The sequence below is a fragment of the Oncorhynchus mykiss genome, chromosome 7 (genome assembly GCF_013265735.2).
Source record: "Oncorhynchus mykiss isolate Arlee chromosome 7, USDA_OmykA_1.1, whole genome shotgun sequence".
Lineage (NCBI taxonomy): Eukaryota > Metazoa > Chordata > Actinopteri > Salmoniformes > Salmonidae > Oncorhynchus > Oncorhynchus mykiss.
Genome location: NC_048571.1, coordinates 47794021 through 47813282, shown reverse-complemented (window position 1 = coordinate 47813282; position 19262 = coordinate 47794021). Strand labels below are relative to the sequence as shown.

General features: G+C 43.5%; 1 protein-coding gene across 5 annotated transcripts in view; it reads left to right on the top strand.

Annotated features, from left to right (window-relative positions):
• The window catches only part of LOC110527914 (protein NDRG3), a 67430-nt gene extending 49224 nt beyond the window's left edge, over window positions 1–18206 (top strand). The window contains exons 4-17 of one of the 5 annotated variants that reach the window (XM_021609523.2): window positions 7080–7185; window positions 7686–7869; window positions 7974–8034; window positions 8757–8843; window positions 13240–13296; window positions 13464–13567; window positions 13689–13754; window positions 13854–13905; window positions 14067–14114; window positions 14211–14246; window positions 14352–14403; window positions 14808–14833; window positions 16223–16261; window positions 16830–16901. In XM_021609523.2, coding sequence (XP_021465198.1) covers window positions 7080–7185; window positions 7686–7869; window positions 7974–8034; window positions 8757–8843; window positions 13240–13296; window positions 13464–13567; window positions 13689–13754; window positions 13854–13905; window positions 14067–14114; window positions 14211–14246; window positions 14352–14403; window positions 14808–14830 — 876 coding nt within the window. In that variant the 3' untranslated portion in view covers window positions 14831–14833; window positions 16223–16261; window positions 16830–16901. Of the gene's footprint in view, window positions 1–3400; window positions 3793–7079; window positions 7186–7685; window positions 7870–7973; window positions 8035–8756; window positions 8844–13239; window positions 13297–13463; window positions 13568–13688; window positions 13755–13853; window positions 13906–14066; window positions 14115–14210; window positions 14247–14351; window positions 14404–14807; window positions 14834–16222; window positions 16262–16829 lie in introns of those variants that run through there. The other 4 variants (XM_021609521.2, XM_021609520.2, XM_036983384.1 and 1 more) reach the window with 4 other exon arrangements.
• The last annotated feature ends 1056 nt before the right edge of the window (window positions 18207–19262 follow it).

Below are 19262 nucleotides of genomic sequence, written 5' to 3'. Positions count from 1 at the left end.
AACACTTTGCGTTGCATTTATTTTTCTTCGGTGTAGACTAGAATGAATGTAAAGAACCTGACAATATCTTCAGCTTGACCTTGGCCTCCTCCAGGAAATGCACTGTCCTCTCTCTTCCCCTTCAGTGGGTGAAATGTCTTGGTATAGCATCAAACTGGGATTGCAAGTCATTGCTGTGGCCCCCTGTGTTTTGCTAATCTCATTTAGCCCAGGAGATGGCGCTGTAAGCCTGTCTGATGGTACGGAGCAGATCTTTAGCGTGATGTGCCAGTACACAGTGTTGGGTAGGTTTACTTTCTAAATTGTAATCCGTTACTAGTTACCTGCCCAAAATTGTAATCAGTTATTTTGGGATTACCCAAACTCAGTAACATAATCAGATTACATTAATTTACTTTTAGATTACTTTCCCCTTAAGAAGCATTAGAAGAAGACAAAAATATATATTTTACCAATTGAACAACATCTATTGCAGGATAAATCAATGTTAAAGTTTACATAGCTGGCCATATATGGATGTTAAATTTGACTTTATGGGTTGGTTACGTAGGCTTCTTCTAACCTATCACTTTCTACTACATAAAATAATACGATTCAATTAGACTTTTTTTATTTTTATTGTCAAGATATATCAGAATTCCAGTCATTCCAATAAATGTTATACCCCTTGATCTTCAAGAATAGGACTTGGAAATATGGAAGTATAGATTAACCAACATTTTTTCCTGAGCATATCCCCAAAACTAAGGGTTTATTAGCCAGCCCTACTCTGTTGTTTATGATTTTGTTGTCATGGAGGACTGATTGGGCTCATTGATTGGAGTATAAAATAAATGCTGCTCTCATGGAATGGCATGCTTTGAGCACTACTGAAAAGGGCTATTTACATGTGAAAAATGAATGCCATATGCTGCATTTGCTATAGGCTTATTTTTTTATCTTTTTGTTGATGACACTGTGATATCTTGATAATATGCAGCTGTTTAAAGGGCAAATCCACAGATGAAACAAAAACAAAATGGACACCCCGCCTCTGTTTTGGTAAAAAGCTGAGGGATGGGCCTGGAAAAATGCCATCACTCAATAGACAGAGCTATAGATGGAAGGACTGACCATCCATGATATCAACATTATTATTTTAACCATGTTATGAGGCTAAACAGTGTTTGTTTACATTTACAATGTTTACAAACATTGGAGAAAAATCTAGTTTATATTTTAGGATCTCATGGAGTGTGACAGTTGACCTGAGCTCATGAGGCATGTATAAGTTACATTCTTCAAGAATCAATGGATATACATTTATAAATCAAAAAATGGATGTAGCAACTACAGATTGCCCCTTTAAGTCAATCAAAAGTGTGCGAGTCTGAGCATGTGTCCATTAGGCCTATGGATTTTAGATTTTTTTTACCCGGATGAATTAGATTGAGCAATAAAAGCCCCACTTTTCTCTTTTTATCCATATCACCGTAGACTACACCACTGCTGTCATCCTGACCTCCAAGCGTTTATTCAAGTTGGATCATCTTTGGATCCCGACAGCAGTCGCACCATTGGAAGACATAGCTTGGACTGTAGCCTACAAAAGCCTATTCCTGCTCTTTTCCCTCGATCCATCAAACACATTTGGTGTGTCATTATAGTGGTCTCTGACTTGTGGTCAGACTCTCTCAGGTGGAACAAACTTAAACTTGCGCCTTTTTTTCAATGCGGATTTGAATGTCATTGAGAAAACAGAGAAGTGTCAAAGATTTTGTTTTCGTAAACATCCCTTCTGAATTTAAAAGTAATCCTCAATAATCATCTAGTTTTTCAAAGGTATCTGTAATCTGATTACAATATTCTAGCTGGTAATGGATTACAGTTACCGTTTTTATTTATGATTAGTTACTCCCCAACCCTGCATGTACAATACAGAAGGATTGTCTATGTTATATATATTTTTTTTAAAGGCTTATATTAAAATGGAATTCAGATGTTGGTAAATGTAGTTGTGGTGAAAACCGTGCTGACGAAATACATCAGTGTCCCCTGTGACTATCCCTGCCCTCTACTTTCTCCTCTGAGCGTCCGACCATCTGTCTGTCTCCTTGGAGGGGGTGGTGGCAGTATGACTGTCACTCTCACTGTGGTGCCTGAGAGACTTCAAAACAGTCGCGCCGGGTCTCCGTGATTGCATTCTATAACACTGTGGAATTGGACCAAAGCAGATCGTAGTAAGAAATGTATGCCTGAATAAAAATGGTGGTGTTTATCAGTAAAAAAGATGTGTGCATCGCTGCTGTGTGCCTGTGTGCATGAGAGAGCAGATATTGATATCCGAGTGGGGTAATTTATTCCAGAGATGCACGCATCATCACCATTAGACCGGTCAACGTGTGTTTGGACAGTATATATGTACGTATGTGGCACCCCCCTGTGGGGCAGTAGTGGGAATCATTAATGTAGAGACGCTAGGTAGTGCGTTCCACCCAGCTCGCCTGGCGCTCCCTGTAGGTAGGTGGAGTTAACACTGTAGGACCAATAGAACACACAAGTGAGTGTGCTGCTCCGCCCACTCGACACATTTTATGTACGTTCCATTGGTCCCCTGGTGGAAACTCCGCCCACCGGGCCAGCTGCTTCCTGCAGGTAATAGAGAAGAGAACATGACGAATCAACACGTTATCAAGCTCAATAAGTAAATACATACTGTTCACACACACAGACACACACTCACAGTAGTGATATAGAGCAGCGTGGATTGTTATTACAGTGTAACAGCCATTTTGTTCATCTCTCTTAGACACAAGGTGCTCATTTGCAGCCCATCACAGTGACAGTGCATTGGATTACCTTGGGGTCACAGCAGGTCGAATGATTGCAGGGTCGTAAGTGAATAAAATCAAAATACTGAATGTCTTAGTTACTGGAAAATCTGCTGTTACAAAACCATATTGGTGCATTGGAAGACTGAGCTCATATTGATATTCAATGCAGACCTTCTTCCCTCACTGTCTAGTCTGACACTCTGCGACAAGAAGAATGGATTTCGTCATCATGTATTAGCCTGGTTGCTCATTGATGACAGGTGTAGTGTTTAATCCAATTCCAGCCCGTAAACTGACATCTCAAGGTGATGCTCTGATAATTCAGCAGGATCAGACAGTGACTTTAGAGCGCAGCTGCTGAGCTGATGCAGAATACAGTGGAAGGAAGGGGTCAGTAGTCAATGTCAGCATCCCTTCCCTTTTTCAGCACCCCTCTATTTCTCTCTGTGACGTCAGAGTGCTGCATGTCTCCACCCCAGCACCCTCTCCACTCTCCATCCATCCCCCGCCCCCTTTCCTCTGTTCTCTAGCTCAACCCCTTTCTACCCACCTGACCTGCTGAAATCCAATTAGAATTACCGGGACAAAGCCTTGGCCGCACAGACGCGCTGTGCTTACCAAGCACAAACTGCAGTCTCACTCTCTCCTTCTCCTTCTCCCACTCTCTTTTCCTCTCTCTTCCCTCCTCTCTGTCCCTCTGCATCTTTTCCATCCCTCTCTTTCAAAATATTCACTCTTTCTCTCACTCCTTTTTGTCTTTGTCTGTCTTTTGCTCTCTCCCTTCCCTCTTGCTAGTCTAACTTGTGCAGCGAGTCTCTATCTCCTCTCTTTCTCTCTCTCTCTATCTTGCTCTCTCTCTCTCCACCCTGCGCTGCCTCCCTCTCTCCCTCCCTCCTAGCAGCACACAGTCCTCTCCTGCGTGGGAAACATGTCAGCCATTCTGGACCTGGACCAGATCGCATGCTCTGGGAATGCAGTGGTGAGTGCGTCTAACTGACACACCTCGCTGGGTTTAGGTTCAGGGTGCTGAGCCCCTGGCTCTCTGTGAGGGGCTGGACCGGGCAGGACTCCCTGGCTGGTTGGCAGCACACCTGCCTGTCTGCCTAACTGCCTCCCCAGACAGACGGCTAAGCAGCTGAGACGTTTCAGTGTGCAGAGAGGCATTTGCGTGGGCGGACGTTTGTCTACAGGAGAACACTAGATTTGTCTTGTTTGCGTGCACTTACTGTTGAGACTGTGTGTGTATTCGTTTGCGGTGAAGTGCGTGTTTGTGTGTGTGTGTGTGTGTGTTGTCAACATAGACTTATGAATGTGTTCTTGTGTGTTGGTACATTTTAATGTGATGGCATGAAATATGCATGTGTATAAGTGTTCAGGAGTCTCAGCATACAGCATGGTAGGCGGAAGGGTATGCGTATGTACCTGTCTGTGTGTGCACGTCTCTGGATGTACTGTATTTCTGTGTCTGTGTTTGCCAGATCGTGAAGAGAAAATAGCAGTTTTCTCTGTACATATCAGTGGTGACCGAGACCAGCTAGACAGGCCTTGTGATCCATGTGTGTGAACTGCAACAGTCTGACAGGGACCAGGAGCTGATCTTTCACCCACATAACAACGACAGATTTGTTGAAGTCTGAAAGATATCACACGAGGACCTTTCACAGGCTAAATGTTTTTTTTCAACCCCAAGACATAGACAGGTGTGTGTGTATCCTCTCCTCCCTCACCCTCTCTATCATCTCCTCCTCCCTCACCCTCTCTATCCTCTCCTCCTCCTCCCTCACCCTCTCTATCCTCTCCTCCTCCTCCCTCACCCTCTCTATCCTCTCCTCCTCCTCCTTCACCCTCTCTATCCTCTCTATCCTCTCCTCCTTCCTCACCCTCTCTATCCTCTCCTTGTTCTCTCTTTTCCTTCTCTGTGTGACTTTGTTTCCATCTTTGGCAGATTCCTCTGGGTGTCTCTGCAGGGCACCTCTCTGTCCTTAGGCCTCCATTTGTTATAGATCATTATCAGCCGTCTTTGACGATACACAAATCCAAACCCCACATTAACATTCTCCTCCACATTCTATGAATTTGGTCTAAACCCTCATTAAAGAAGCATAGTTTCACTTTGGTAAAGGATAAAAGGGGTGCAGCCATTGCAGTGCTCACTCCTCTCAGCCCTCCCTCTTCAGGCCAGCAGCCCCGCCCCAGTTCTGTTTGCGTCTGAGGCTCAACTGCGGTGTGTGTGTGCGCGTGTGTAAAGAGAGAAAGATGAAGGAAAACAGACCGCATGCATGGCTTACTCCTACATCAATACAACCCAAAGACAAGGCTCTAAGCTAGAGGACTGGATATGGGGCCTTGTTCAGATCATGGTGTTTATGATAAACCATTTTCTTCCTCTATGCCAAGAAAGCCACTCCCTTGTGTTTGTTTTTCATCATTGGGTCTCCTCTCCTCTGTCATCCTTTTATCCATCTTTAATCGCTCTTTCATGCTCAACTTATCTTCTCTCTTCTGTTCTATCATTCTGCCTCTTCTTCTTCTCACTCCATCAGCAGCCTCAGATTGTGTGTGTGTTTGTGCTCCATTTATTTGAACAATCGCTTTTATCTCACTCACGGTGTCCTTGTTGCTGTCCTTCTCTCAACCTGAAACACTCTCCTTTTGCAGCAACACAGACGGGAGTGTTTCATTGTTAATAACAACAGGTCGTGCAGCAACACAGAAGGGAGTGTTTCATTGTTAATAACAACAGGTCGTGCAGCAACACAGAAGGGAGTGTTTCATTGTTAATAACAACGGGTCGTGCAGCAACACAGAAGGGAGTGTTTCATTGTTAATAACAACGGGTCGTGCAGCAACACAGAAGGGAGTGTTTCTGTTCTGTGTTTGTCTTTGTCTCCACTCTGTGGGCGCCTGGCTGTTGATTAATGCATGTACCTGCCTCCGTGCATTTAAATGAAGTCGTAATCTGACTATAGTGAATTTTAAAGCATTGAAAATGGCTGGTATGTTTGGTTGAGATCTTAAACAGGGATACCACTGCCTTGTCCTTGACCGGTAGGTTGAACCTTCACTTCCTCCAGAGGAACTTTGAATTCCACCCTTCTCATTTCTTAAAGGTTCAAATGGTTCCTGCTGCAGTGTTCCCAGCCCTGCCTCTGAGCAGAGGAGGCTCCTTTCGCTCTCGCTTAATTATTGCATGACCAGTGCGCCCTGAGACTAGGCAAGCTCTGTGACCACCACGACCTCATGCTCCTATACACACTCGCTCACACTCATACACTAACATGCTCAGATACCCAGTCCCAAGTCATGCCGACCTTGTAGATACTGCTGTCACGAATTTAGAGAGGTACAGGATCGGTCTTTAGAAAGTGTGAAGGAACACCAGGGAATGACGCTGTTATTTCCTTGGTGTATTGCATCACTTCCTGTTTCAAGTCATGATATGTGATGAAGCTCAGAAAGATGGCAGTTTAGTGCTGTCATATTTTTGGGCCTAATTTGCCTTGGTCAACCAGATTATTATCTGACTCGGTTACACTGAAAACCTTAATGCACAGACTTGGAATCCTAAAAAATCATTCAGCATTTTATAGATGGCTCTAGTCTCTGTCTCTGTGTAATTTTAGGGTTCAGTCTCTTGTTAAGAAAGGAAGCTATTTAGTGCAGAGAGAGGCATGGAGAAAAATGAAGGCAGTTTGAGTCTGAATTTGAATAGTCCTCCCTTCAGTGGCAGCTTTCAATGGAGGCGATGACTCTGGATTTTTGCACCGTAATACTTTGGGGTGGAGTGCATTTTAAAATCTCCAAGAGAACCATCTGATCCTCTGCCCAGTGCACACTCTCTGCTCCTCCTCGTCCCATCTGAGGGCTCTGGAAAGGAGACAGGAAGCTGTATAGTCTGTATGCATTCAATCATAAGGACTCACTCAGTATTGGATTGTCAATTTGTTTGGCTTTTTATGTCATTCTCATATCTGAGGAATGATGTAGTAAGCTGTAATTAGGATATGAATCCATAAATGTCCACATCCAACCCACTCCAGATCCCCCTACACAGACCCTGAGGCACTTGTTGTAGATTGAAAAAGATTAGATAAGAAAAAAACAGTGAAAATGTCCTCGACCTCAAGGGCCTAGGAGTCCGTTTGGAATTGGGCATATGTCGGTCTGGCCCCTCCCTATGTCGGTGGCTCCCTCCCTACCTCCGTACTGTTCAGCTCTGTCTACCAACGCCTTGACCTGTCTGTTTTCCTCTCTGATTGGCTGCAGGAGCATGATATTGAGACTCAGCATGGCGTGCTCCATGTGACCATGAGGGGCGTTCCCAAGGGCAACCGGCCAGTAATCCTCACCTACCATGACATCGGCCTCAATCGTGAGTGTGCAGATTAACCGTAATACTATAATCTAAGACAATGTGTTTATAAACATGTAACATATCTTCTATAAGTATTACTTGTAAGTTTATGCCATGGATTTGTGTTTCATGTATGATAGGTTTGTGCCATTCTTGTGTATCTTATTTCTAGGTTTACTTAAGCAATAAGGCACGTGGGGGTGTGGTATATGGCCAATATACCACGGCTAAGAGCTGTTCTTAGGCATGACGCATCAGGGAATGCCTGAACACAGCCCTTAGCTGTGGTATATTGGCAAATATCACAAACCCCAGAGGTGCCTTATTGCTATTATAAACTGGTTACCAACGTAATTAAAGATGTAAAAATAAATGTTTTGTCGTACCCATGGTATATGGTCTGATGTACCACGGCTATCAGCCAATCAGCATTCAGGGCTCGAACCACCCAGATTCTAATTCTCCATATCTAATGAATGGGTTTGCATTACTATCCTTTTGGTCCCCTCTCTGTGCAGATAAGTCATGCTTCAACACGCTGTTTAACTTTGAGGACATGCTGGAGATCACGCAGCACTTTGCTGTGGTCCACGTGGATGCCCCCGGACAGCAGGAGGCGGCAGCACCCTTCCCCACCGGGTACCAGTACCCGACCATGGACGAACTGTCTGAGATGCTGCCCTCGGTTATGACTCAGCTCAAGTGAGTGACATGGACATTGATCACTTGGCTTGTTCAGGTTGTGATGGATAAACCAGTGGAAGTTGGTGTTGCTGAGAGTGTGATGTATTTCCTGATGTCCACAGGGTGAACAGTGTGATTGGGATTGGCGTGGGAGCAGGAGCCTACATCCTATCCCGGTTTGCAGTAAGTCTACTTAACACTTGCCAACAGCTCTCTCATCCAATGTCTATTCTCTTTTTCCCCGAAATCACCTGTCTCGCTCAGTTCATCTCTGTGTGGACTATTACAGCTTCCTCTAAAGTCTGAACACCCAACTCACACAGCAGCGTTTCACCAGTCCTCTTGTCTATTATAAACCGTGCCATTCTGAGGGGGGGGGGGGGGGGGGGGGGGGTGAATCACCTTGCTATTCACTCGCCATCTCTCTTGTGTTCTTTTTCTTTCTGCGCTCAATGCCTGGCTTATTTTAGCTCTGCTACATTCTGAGAGAGAGAGAGAGAGAAAAAAATAATATAATATATAGTCTGGAGGATTTAGGAATCACAGTGTTTGATGTTTCTCTGGGGGTCTGCTCAACATTTATTTTCAAATTCCATCAGTTAGGGGTTGGAGTGAAATGGAAATAAGGTAGCTAGATTGGTAACAACTATCGTTGCATTTGATGTTAACATGTAGTTTCGGGTAACCAGCATCTCAGCCGCCTCTGTTGATACATCTGGCCTTTCTTGAAAATGACAAATGTTTGTAGCATTCTGAATGCAGTTTGGACGCCAATCACCACATCTCCCTGAGATGTTCATCATCATCTTCATTCCTTTCTTACTATACTAAGAATGAAGACTGGAATGATGCTATGCTGCTTCACCTCGTGTTGGGGGCTGATATGTTGTTCCTCTCGCCTGCAGCTGAACAACCCTGCTCTGGTAGAGGGCCTGGTTCTGATCAACGTGGATCCGTGTGCCGAGGGATGGATCGACTGGGCTGCCTCCAAGGTCAGTAGTCCTCAAACCAATCACCCGTATTTACAGACCAAGACATAGATCATTTGATCTCCTAGAAGTGACCATATTACCGTCACACCGGCAGTCATGAGTCATAACGACAATAAAATTCCATGTGACCATTTAAAAAAAATATATATACATTTATTTAACCTTTATTTAGCTAGGCAAGTCAGTTAAGAATAAATTATTATTTTACAAAGACTGCCTACCCCGGCCAAACCCTCCCCTAACCCGGACGACGCTGGGCCAATTGTGCGCCACCCGATGGGACTCCCGAGCCAGTTGTGATACAGCCCGGGATCGAACCAGGGTCTTTAGTGACGCCTCTAGCACTGAGATGCAGTGCCTTAGACCTCAGTGCCACTCGAGAGCCCCCCAGTTCTATGCAGTTCTATGCACTCTGGACATGTTTTGGTAGTACCCAACTCGCTAACGACCATCAGGTTGAAAATCACATCAGCCACTTATCATCAAAACAGTATCATGCTTTTAAAACTCACCTTACTGACCAATTTGAAGAAAGAAGTTCAACGGCAGGTTGAAACTAAGTGGAAAACATGGTTGTTGTGGATGTTGTTTCAAAGCCTTATGCAACTAAATTGACAGTGATTTCTAAGGTGATTCCTTCAAATAGTAAAGCTTATGCACACTCATAGGCTAATGAGCCCAAGCCTGAAAAAATAAATAAATGTAATAAAAATGATGATTGTCCCAGTATCACATATTACCCATGGCAGAAAAACATAAATGCTCTAGCCTCTACTCCAAAATTAAACAAATTTGAGTAATCGCCTTTGAGTGTAGACTGTATTATTATTATTCATACTGGATGGACTGGTTACCTTATGCTATGCTCCAAAATTTCTATACACTAGTCTGGGAGAGAACGTATAGCCCTAGTCGATCCTGTTGGTTCATTGATTTGTGCAGGGCGGCTAACAGTTAGTCTACAAGTATAGTGAATTTGTATTTGATTTTGAATAGCCTAGTAATAGTTTTTTCTTTTCAGAATTAATTGGGTGAAATATGTTTCGTTGCGAAAACATGTTATTGTTGATTTTCCATAACAGATTTCACTTGGTTTCCGAAATTAAGCACTTGGTAGGTGCAGGAACAGGGTTGGAGAGCCCATGGCATTCAGAATTTAGGCGGAATATCACCTGTCGCGCAGTGAGAGCATTCTTCTCAAACAGTAGTTGATGCATGGAGTGAAATAAGTGTATTTATTTCTCAGCTGCTCATATTAAGCACAGCTCCGCTATAAAATAGAAGTAGCCTATCCGGAATCATTGAAAACAGACCTCCGGGAAAGCGCACGGCCTTCATTCGCTATTCGAGTGCATACAGATTACACATTTTTTGATGGGTGAAAATATGATCACTTGATGAGAGAACAGCAGTGCAGCCTGAGGCAAGGAACTTGACTTCCTCAAATCATCAAAGCCTATAGTCGCATCATGCATCCCATATATGTTTTGATTTCTAAGACATTCTAAGGTTTGTATCATTCACAACTAAAGTTGCCACATAGCTCTAAATCTAGCATATAGGGCCTGTTTCAAATGATCACTTTTGCGCTCAAATTAAATTATATACTTCTTACTATAAAATCATACAAATATATGATTTGGCATCAAATCAAATCAAATACACATATTTAGCAGGGTGGAGCAAAATGCTTGTGTTCCTAGCTCCAACAGCGTAGTAGTATCTAACAATAATGCACAACAATACACACAAATCTAAAGTAAAAGAATGAAATTAAGAAATGTTTAAATATTAGGACGAGCAATGTTGGAGTGGCATTGACTAAAATACAGTAGAATAGAATACAGTACATACATATGAAATAAGTAAAGCAGTATGCAAACATTAAAGTGACTAGTGTTCCATTATTAAAGTAACCAGTGATTCCATGTCTATGTATATGGAGCAGCAGCCTCTAAGGTGCAGAGTTGAGTAACCGGGTGGTAGCCAGCTAGTAATGGCTATTTAACAGTCTGATGGCCTTGAGATATAAACTGTTTTCCAGTCTCTCTGTCCCAGCTTTGATGCACCTGTACTGACCTTGCCTTCTGGATGGTAGTGGGGTGAACAGGCAGTGGCTCGGGTGGTTGTTGTCCTTGATGATCTTTTTGGCCTTCCTGTGACATCGGGTGCTGAAGGTGTCCTGGAGGGCAGACAGTTTGCCCCCGGTGGTGCGTTGTGCAGACTGCACCACCCTCTGGAGAGCCCTGCGGTTGCGGGGCACAGCCTGACAGGATGCTCTCAATTGTGCATCTGTAAAAGTCTGTGAGGATCTTAGGGGCCAAGCCAAATTTCTTCATCCTACTGAGGTTGAAGAGGCGCTATTGCGCCTTCTTCCCCACACTGTCTGTGTGGGTGGACCATTTCAGATGGTCAGTAATTTTTATTTATTTTTTACCAGTATTTAACCAGGCAAGTCAGTTAAGAACAAATTCTTATTTCAATGACGGCCTAGGAACAGTGGGTTAACTGCCTTGCAACCTTCCGGTTACTAGTCCAATGCTCTAACCACTAGGCTACCCTGCCGCCCCAGAAAATGTGTATGCCGAGGCACTTGACACTTTTCACCTTCTCCACTGCGGTCCCATCGATGTGGATTGGAGCGTGCTTCATTTTGTTGACATTGATGGAGAGGTTATTTTCCTGGGACCACGTCGCCAGGGCCCTCACCTCATCATTGTAGGCTGCCTCGTCATTGTTGGTAATCAGGCCTACTACTGTTGTGTCAACTGCAAACTTATGATTGAGTTGGAGGCCTGCGTTGCCTCGCACTCATGGGTGAACCTGGAGTACAGGAGGGGGTTGAGCACGCACCCTTGTGGGGCCCCAGTGTTGAGGATCAGCGAAGTGGAGATGTTTTTTCCTACCTTCATCACCTGGGGGCGGCCCGTCAGAAAGTCCAGGACCCAATTGCACAGGGTGGGGTTGAGACCCAGGGCCTCAAGCTTAATGATTAGCTTGGAGGGTACTATGGTGTTGAAGGCTGAGCTGTATTCAATGAACGGCATTCTTACATTGGTATTCCTCTTGTACAGATGGAATAGGCCAATGTGCAGTGCGATGGCGATTGCACTGTCTCTGGGTCTCTTGGGGCAGTATGCAATTTGAAGTGGCTCTAGGGTGTCAGGTAAGGTAGAGCTGATATGATCCTTAACTAGCCTCTGAAAGCACTTCATGATGACAAGTGAGTGCTACGGGGCGATAGTCATTGAGTTCAGTTACCATTGCTTTCTTGGGTACAGTAACAAAGTTAAATCAAATCAAACTTTAGTTGTCACCAGCGCCAAATACAACAGGTATACCTTACCGTGAAATGCTTATTTACAAGCCCTTAACCAACAGTGCAGTTCAAGAAGTATTTACCAAATAAACTAAAGTAAAAAATTATTAAAATCAACGCAATAACAATAACGAGGCTATATACAGGGGGTACCTTTACCGAGTCAATGTGCGGGGGTGCAGGTTAGTCGAGGTAATTTGTACATGTAGGTAGGGGTGAAGTGACTATGCATAGATAAGTAGCAGCAGTGTAAAAAACAAATGGGGGGGGGGGGGTACATTTTATGAATTGTTCAGCAGTCATATGGCTTGGGGGTAGAAGCTGTTAAGGAGCCTTTTGGTCCCACACTTGCCGTGCGGTGGCAGGGAGAACAGTCTATGACAATTTTTTGACACCGCCTAGTATATAGGTCCTGGATGTCAGGAAGCTTGGCCCCAGTGATGTACCTTACGGTCGGATGCTGAGCAGTTGCCATACCAGGCAGTGATGCAACCAGCCAGGATGCTCTCAATGGTGCAGCTGTAGAACTTTTTGAGGATCTGGCGACCCATGCCAAATCTTTTCAGTCTCCTGAGGGGGGAGGGTGTTATTGTGCCCTCTTCACAACTGTCTTGGTATGTTTGGACCATGATAGTTTGTTGGTGATGTGGACACAAAGGAACTTGAAACTCGACTACAGCCCCGTCGATGTTAATGCCTGTTCGGCCCGCCTTTTCTGTAGTCCACGATCAGCTCCTTTGTCTGACTCACATTGAGTGAGAAGTTGTTGTCCTGGCACCACACTGCCAGGTCTCTAACCTCCTCCCTATAATCTGTCTCATCATTGTCGGTGATCAGGCCTACCACTGTTGTGTCGTCAGAAAACTTAATGATGGTGTTGGATCCATGCAGTCGTGGGTGAACAGGTAGTACAGGTAGTACAGGTAGTACATGCTAAATGTTTATGTTAATTAACGGTTCATTACCGTGAGACCGGCAGACTTTTTTGCATGACAATAACCGTCTGACAAAATGTCTTGACTGCCACAGTCCTAGCTATGTATTACTTAGACCTTGTCCTGTTTTTTTTCTCTTCAGCTCTCTGGATGGACCAGTAACATCGTGGACACAGTGATGGCTCACCACTTCAGCACTGTGAGTATGATGGGTTGGCATCTGCCCATCTTTGAGTTCCGTTCACCTTTGATAATATTCAAAAAAACTAACCTGGTTTGAAACATTTTTATATAAAAGTGATCGAAGATGACATCATGATACCATCCACACACATAGCCATGCTGATGCCTTGTGTGTTCCTCTAGGATGAGCTAACAGACAACCAAGAGCTGATCCAGACCTACCGCCTTCACATCGCCCAGGACATCAATCAGGACAACCTGGCCCTCTTCTGTGCCTCCTACAACGGGTACGCTAGGCAGGAGTGGAGATGGGGCAGGGATCCACTCCTGCCCAAGGTACTCGCTGACTTTACTACTGACTTACTAAGTGTGGCTTTAACCTTTTTTTTCTCTTTTTTTCAATGACAGTCGTCGGGATCTGGAAATCGAGAGGCCAGTCATTGGTCTGAATGAGGAGACAGTGAACACACTGACGTGAGTTTGAAAGTTTGGACTGACGTGTTTTCAACAGTATGCTCAAGCGGACCTATTGTAACTCACAGTGCTTATGGAAACTACTCTCTTCCCCTCCAGGTGCCCTTCTCTGTTGGTGGTTGGAGACACATCTCCTGCAGTGGAGGCAGTGGTGAGTTAGTTAAAGGTGGTTGTTGTTTAGCTTCTGACTATGGATTGTTCGCTTCTACATGCTTGTGTGTATATGTAGTAGGATGATGGAACTAAATGTTGAAAATCAGTTCCTTTATGAGATTAAGTTTTGTCCACTAACACTCTTTAACCTTGTTTCAGGTGGAGTGCAATTCCAGGTTAAATCCAACGAAGACTACACTGTTTAAGGTGAGGTGAAGCAGGACATCCTGTGTGTGTCATGCATAGAAATTTGATGCTAAGCTATTGCATGTGTAATGACACAGGTTCTCTCTCTCTCTGTAGATGGCTGATTGTGGAGGCTTGCCTCAGGTTGTGCAGGTGAGGTTTGAGCTTCTGAAATGCTGTTATTATGTCCTTGTGTGTGTTTTTTTATGTCATTTTTTATTTACATTGATAACTAACTTACTGTCGTCTCCTCAATAGCCTGGGAAACTGGCAGAGGCCTTCAAGTACTTTGTTCAGGGTATGGGTTATAGTAAGTACACAACTCTTACTTTTCTTTATAAATGTGTGATCTCAATAACCACTCCTTTCTAGCATACTTAAAAAATAAATAATGTCTCTGGCCACTGGTAACTGTTTGCTTACCTTGGAATTTGACTCTTGGGTATTGATTATCCACTAACAAGCTGTTGTACGTCTTTGTGGTTAACATATGTGTTCTGAACGTATTTCCTGTTGACGTGAGCAAAATAACAACTGTTGCTGCAATGAGTATTGTTTTCATCACGGTTTCCCATGAGCCTTTGCCAGACCCCCTCCTGGGTTTGGAGTGCAGCCAGTTGTGTCTGAAAGGACCCTCTTTTTGTCACACTGGTCACGGAGGAGGCTGCTCCTCACGCCTCACAGCTAACGTCATTTCCTCTTTCATCTTTGCAGTGTTGACTAGCCTCAGTTCTTAGTAGGTGAGAAACAGTGCTTGTAGCATGAATGACGAGCAACAAAGATGTTCTGAACAGCAATTGACTTCCTGTTCAATTCTGCGTGGGAGAGACTCTCTTGCCTTGTGTGTTTTTGTTTTCTAACCAAATTGTTAGGATGCAGCTCTTCCTGTTACACAAAGCAAAGGCTTCTCTGTTTTCACCTCTCACCTTTCACCAGCACAGCATTTATATGGTACTAGGCTCTTCTGTTTCCTCCCCCAGTCCTCCTCAGTGGGAGTGTTGCATGCAGCCCCAGGTGTCACTGTGTGAGAGGAGAATTGCAGAGTGGAGGTAAAGGCCATGCAGCACAGAGTCACTCCCTGCAGAGGCACAGCCAGAAGAGGACTGGCCACCCCTCAGAGCCTGGTTTCTCTCTAGGTTTATTCCTAGGTTCCTGCCTTTCTAGGGAGTTTTTCCAAGCCGTTGTGCTTCTGCACCTGCATTGCTTGCTGTTTGGGGTTTTAGGCTGGGTTTCTGTAGAAGCATTTTGTGACATCTGCTGATGTGAAAGGGCTTTATAAAAACATTTGATTGATGATTAGATTAGGACATTTCACTGTCAGATTAGAGTTGATTAAAGCCTCTTCTCATAGTCATCTATGAGATATGTTCTACTGCACGCAGAGGCCGAAACGTCAGCGAAGCGAGGTTAGTTTGAAGCAGCATAGTTTTACGTTTCAAGTCTGTTTTCTTCGACAGCGAGAGACATAGATGCAAAGAAATAAGCACATAATATCAAATATAAATTCGTAAGTCATCTCAATAATCCTAAAACTAAGTAGTGAAATCACCCGACACATATTGAAAGAAATGGTATCACATTTTAGGCATGTATTAAAAAGACAGATCATTTGACACAGTTGTTGATGTAACTAGCTACTTCAAACCATTTAAATTACAGCAACTTTGTTGGAGAGGCTGCGAGAATATCTTCCCATTATGAAATAAATACTTTTTTTCCCAATAGGGTATGGACTCTATGCCATGACTCTATGCCATGACATTAACGCATCTCGTCACGATCCCAGTGCAGCACCCTGTAAACCACGTTGACAGATGTATGAGGGTACACTCTCGTCACAGTGTTGGTGTTGTTTTGCTGTAAGGGCCCGTTGAGTTTTGGCCAAAATTCTGCTTTGTCTCATTTGGGCTATCTCTGTCTCTGCCCTACCCCAGAATCAGACAGGAAGAACACATTGTTTTTTTTGTTTTTTTTGGTGGGGGGGGGTTGTCTCTCTGGTATACAGCAGTTGTCTTTTCCTTCAAAATGACTTCTATTCATTACCTCAACCTTCATAAACCTTATTCCCGTCCAATACGTTCTCCTTTCTTCTTTTTTCAAACCTTTCCTCCCTCCATCAATGCTAACAGTTCCCTACATTCTTCTCAGTCACCTGAGCAACGAATCAGGTACCAGGTGTTAAAGCAGTAGGAGTTTTAGACCAGTTGGCCAAATACCAGCCTCCATTCAACCTAACACACATTTCATGAATGTCAGTGTATGCTCAGAAAGTCCGTTTAACGTCATATTATTGGTCATTTCGGTCATCTGTATTGTTCAATTAAGTAGAGAACCGTCTGCATACTTTGACATTTGTTTAAGTGGTAATGTGGCTCCTTTAAGCATGAAACTTATGTTAGATTCTTTACTATTGTTGCACATGGTGCTAGTTTTGCTTCATTTTGCCTTTATCAATTTCTTTCAGTGCTTTATGCTATTATTGTATTGCCTTTTTTACAAGACATGCTTGTCAGAGTCTTTGGCTTGCATAGTGTAGTTGTGTCTGGTACTGAAGTCTTAAAAAATAAATTGGTCCCTTTATTTCCTCAGATTTGTCTGCATGGTTAATGTCTGCAGTATTTGTATGATTTCTTGATGTGATTCCCTAACAGAGGGAACACATCATAATGCTTCCTGCATTGCATGAAGTGCTCTACCTTGTGACTGGCATGTTAACACTCCTGTGTTGTGTCGTAGTGCCCACGGCTGGAATGAGTCGTCTGGTCCGATCCCGCACCACCTCCTCCTCCAGCATCACCTCCATGGACAGCATCCGCAGTCGCAACCTCAATAGCCTGCTGGAGAGAGCCAACACCACTGGGGGCCTGGACAACCAGCCTGGGCCCCAGACCATGGAGGTCTCCTGCTAAATCGTCCCATCTCTCCCTCACTCCACATAGGGTAGCCGCCCTCACCGGTGGCCCTCTCTTCCTCCAGTAACTTATATCTCCCAGTCTCTCCTACCCTGCTCCGAAGCTACTCAATGCCAGGGTGTTCAGTGATGAATTGTGTGATAAATATGAGAATATATACAAATGAAGATTAAATATAATACTGTATACATGTCAAACTTCGAGCCACAAGCTGAGGGGACAAAATAAAGGATGAATCAGATATACTGTATACTCCAAGGGTCTAGATGGTACGATCCCCCACCCAACTGTTTCTCATAATTTCATTGGTATGCATGTGTCTTGTGCAAGTGAATCTGGAGACTTGTTCTCCTGGTTTCAATTACTGTATGTCCCTCCTTTGTTCCGGTTGTTGCCTTTCACATCTGTTATTTATTCCCCATGTGTCTGTGTGTATAGGATCGGTTCCTCAGCACAGGAGGGGTTGAAGAGTCCCATCTCTCACATCCGCTGTAGTCCAAACACACATTCCTCTTCCTTCTCTTATACTATGATCTAGAACACATTTACACTTAAAACCTTCATTCATTGCACACATTTAGACACATATTTTTTAATGTTGTGAACTGTGAACACACGCCTCCTTTGATTGTGTGGCATAGTGTAGATGTGTGTTTTCCTGTACTGTACCTTGCTGCACTGCTCTGCTCTGCCGAGTCACTCCATTCACACTGTAGATTGATCACTCATGCTGGGTGCAAACACAAGATTCATGACTTCCTGTACATTTCTCTGCATTGTGTTGTTTTCCATATGGCAGGTTATACTGGCCCAAATGACAGAATGAATGCACTGTGTTTTGGTTGTTCTAGAACATTATACTTGCTTTTTAGGAATATGCAAAAATGTAAAGAAATTCAATGGGAAAGAACCGTGGGCCAATGTGATTGTCTAGATTCAATCACTTCTCCTTTCATCTGTGTGTTAAAAATGTTTATTTTGTAATTGATGTCGTCTTTTTATGTTTTACATTTTTGTTTTTATAGTCCGTTCACTCATCGCTTGAGTAGACATACACAATGAATAACAACTTAACAAGCCTGTTATAATGTGGAAATGTGTTCAGTCTTCACTGCAGGGCCCAGTGGTGCTTATCACGGTCTGCCAATACAACTCATTTATACTACTAAACTACTAAATAAAGCTAGAAGATGTAAAATGGGCCCTTGGTTTGTGGTCATATCTTCAAGTGTTTCCACTGCGCACACAAACACATACGCCAGCAAATCTATCAAACAATTGCAAAGGTTTGAGAAAAATAATCAATGTTCTGCATTTCAGACTAAAATAGTTGACACCTTTCAGCTTTGTCTTGGCAGAAGACTTAAAGGAATATGTTCAATAGTTTCCAACCGCATATGTGAGCTTTTTCTCTCACTCTTACATCGGTTGACCTCAAACTGCATGTAAACGGTGAGGGCAGGCTATTTTTAGCTTGCTCTAAAAATAAAGTAGAACGGTCAGCTATGCCCTAGCTCAGATAAGGTTCTCTGAAGTTTGCTTTTCCATTTCAGCTAACCACTGAGAGTGCAAACATATAGTACATCTGATTTCTGCGTCTCACCAAGATGTTCCATCTGAGTGCATCAGGTCTTAATCAGTTGGCTATAGGTCAAGGCAAAATAGATTATCATCCTTCGTGAGTCAGATCCTCTCCTCCTATCTGATGACCAACAGTCTATATGGAAAGTATTAATTCCCATTTGATTTATTCCACATTTTGTTGTGATACAGCCTGAATTTAAAATGGATTTAGTTTTCTCACCAATCCACACACAATACTGACAAATGACAAAGTGAAACATTTAGCAAATTTATTGAAAATTAAATACAGAAATATGTCATTTATACTGAACAGAAATATAAGCGCAACAATTTCAACGATTTTACCGAGTTACAGTTCATATAAGGATATCAGTCAATTGAAATAAATTCATTAGGCCCTAATCTATGGATTTCACTTGACTGGGCAGAGGCCCACTTGCGAGCCAGGCCTAGCCAATCAGAATGAGTTTTTCCACACAAAAAGGGCTTTATTATGGACAGAAATACTCCTCAGTTTCATCGGCTGGCTGGTCTCAGACGATCCCGCAGGTGAAGAAGCCGGATGTGTATGTCCTGGGCTGGCGTGGTTACACGTGGTCTGCAATTGTCTAAAAACCTGTTTTTGCTTTGTCATCATTGGGTATTGTGTGTAGATTGATGAGGGATTCTTTTT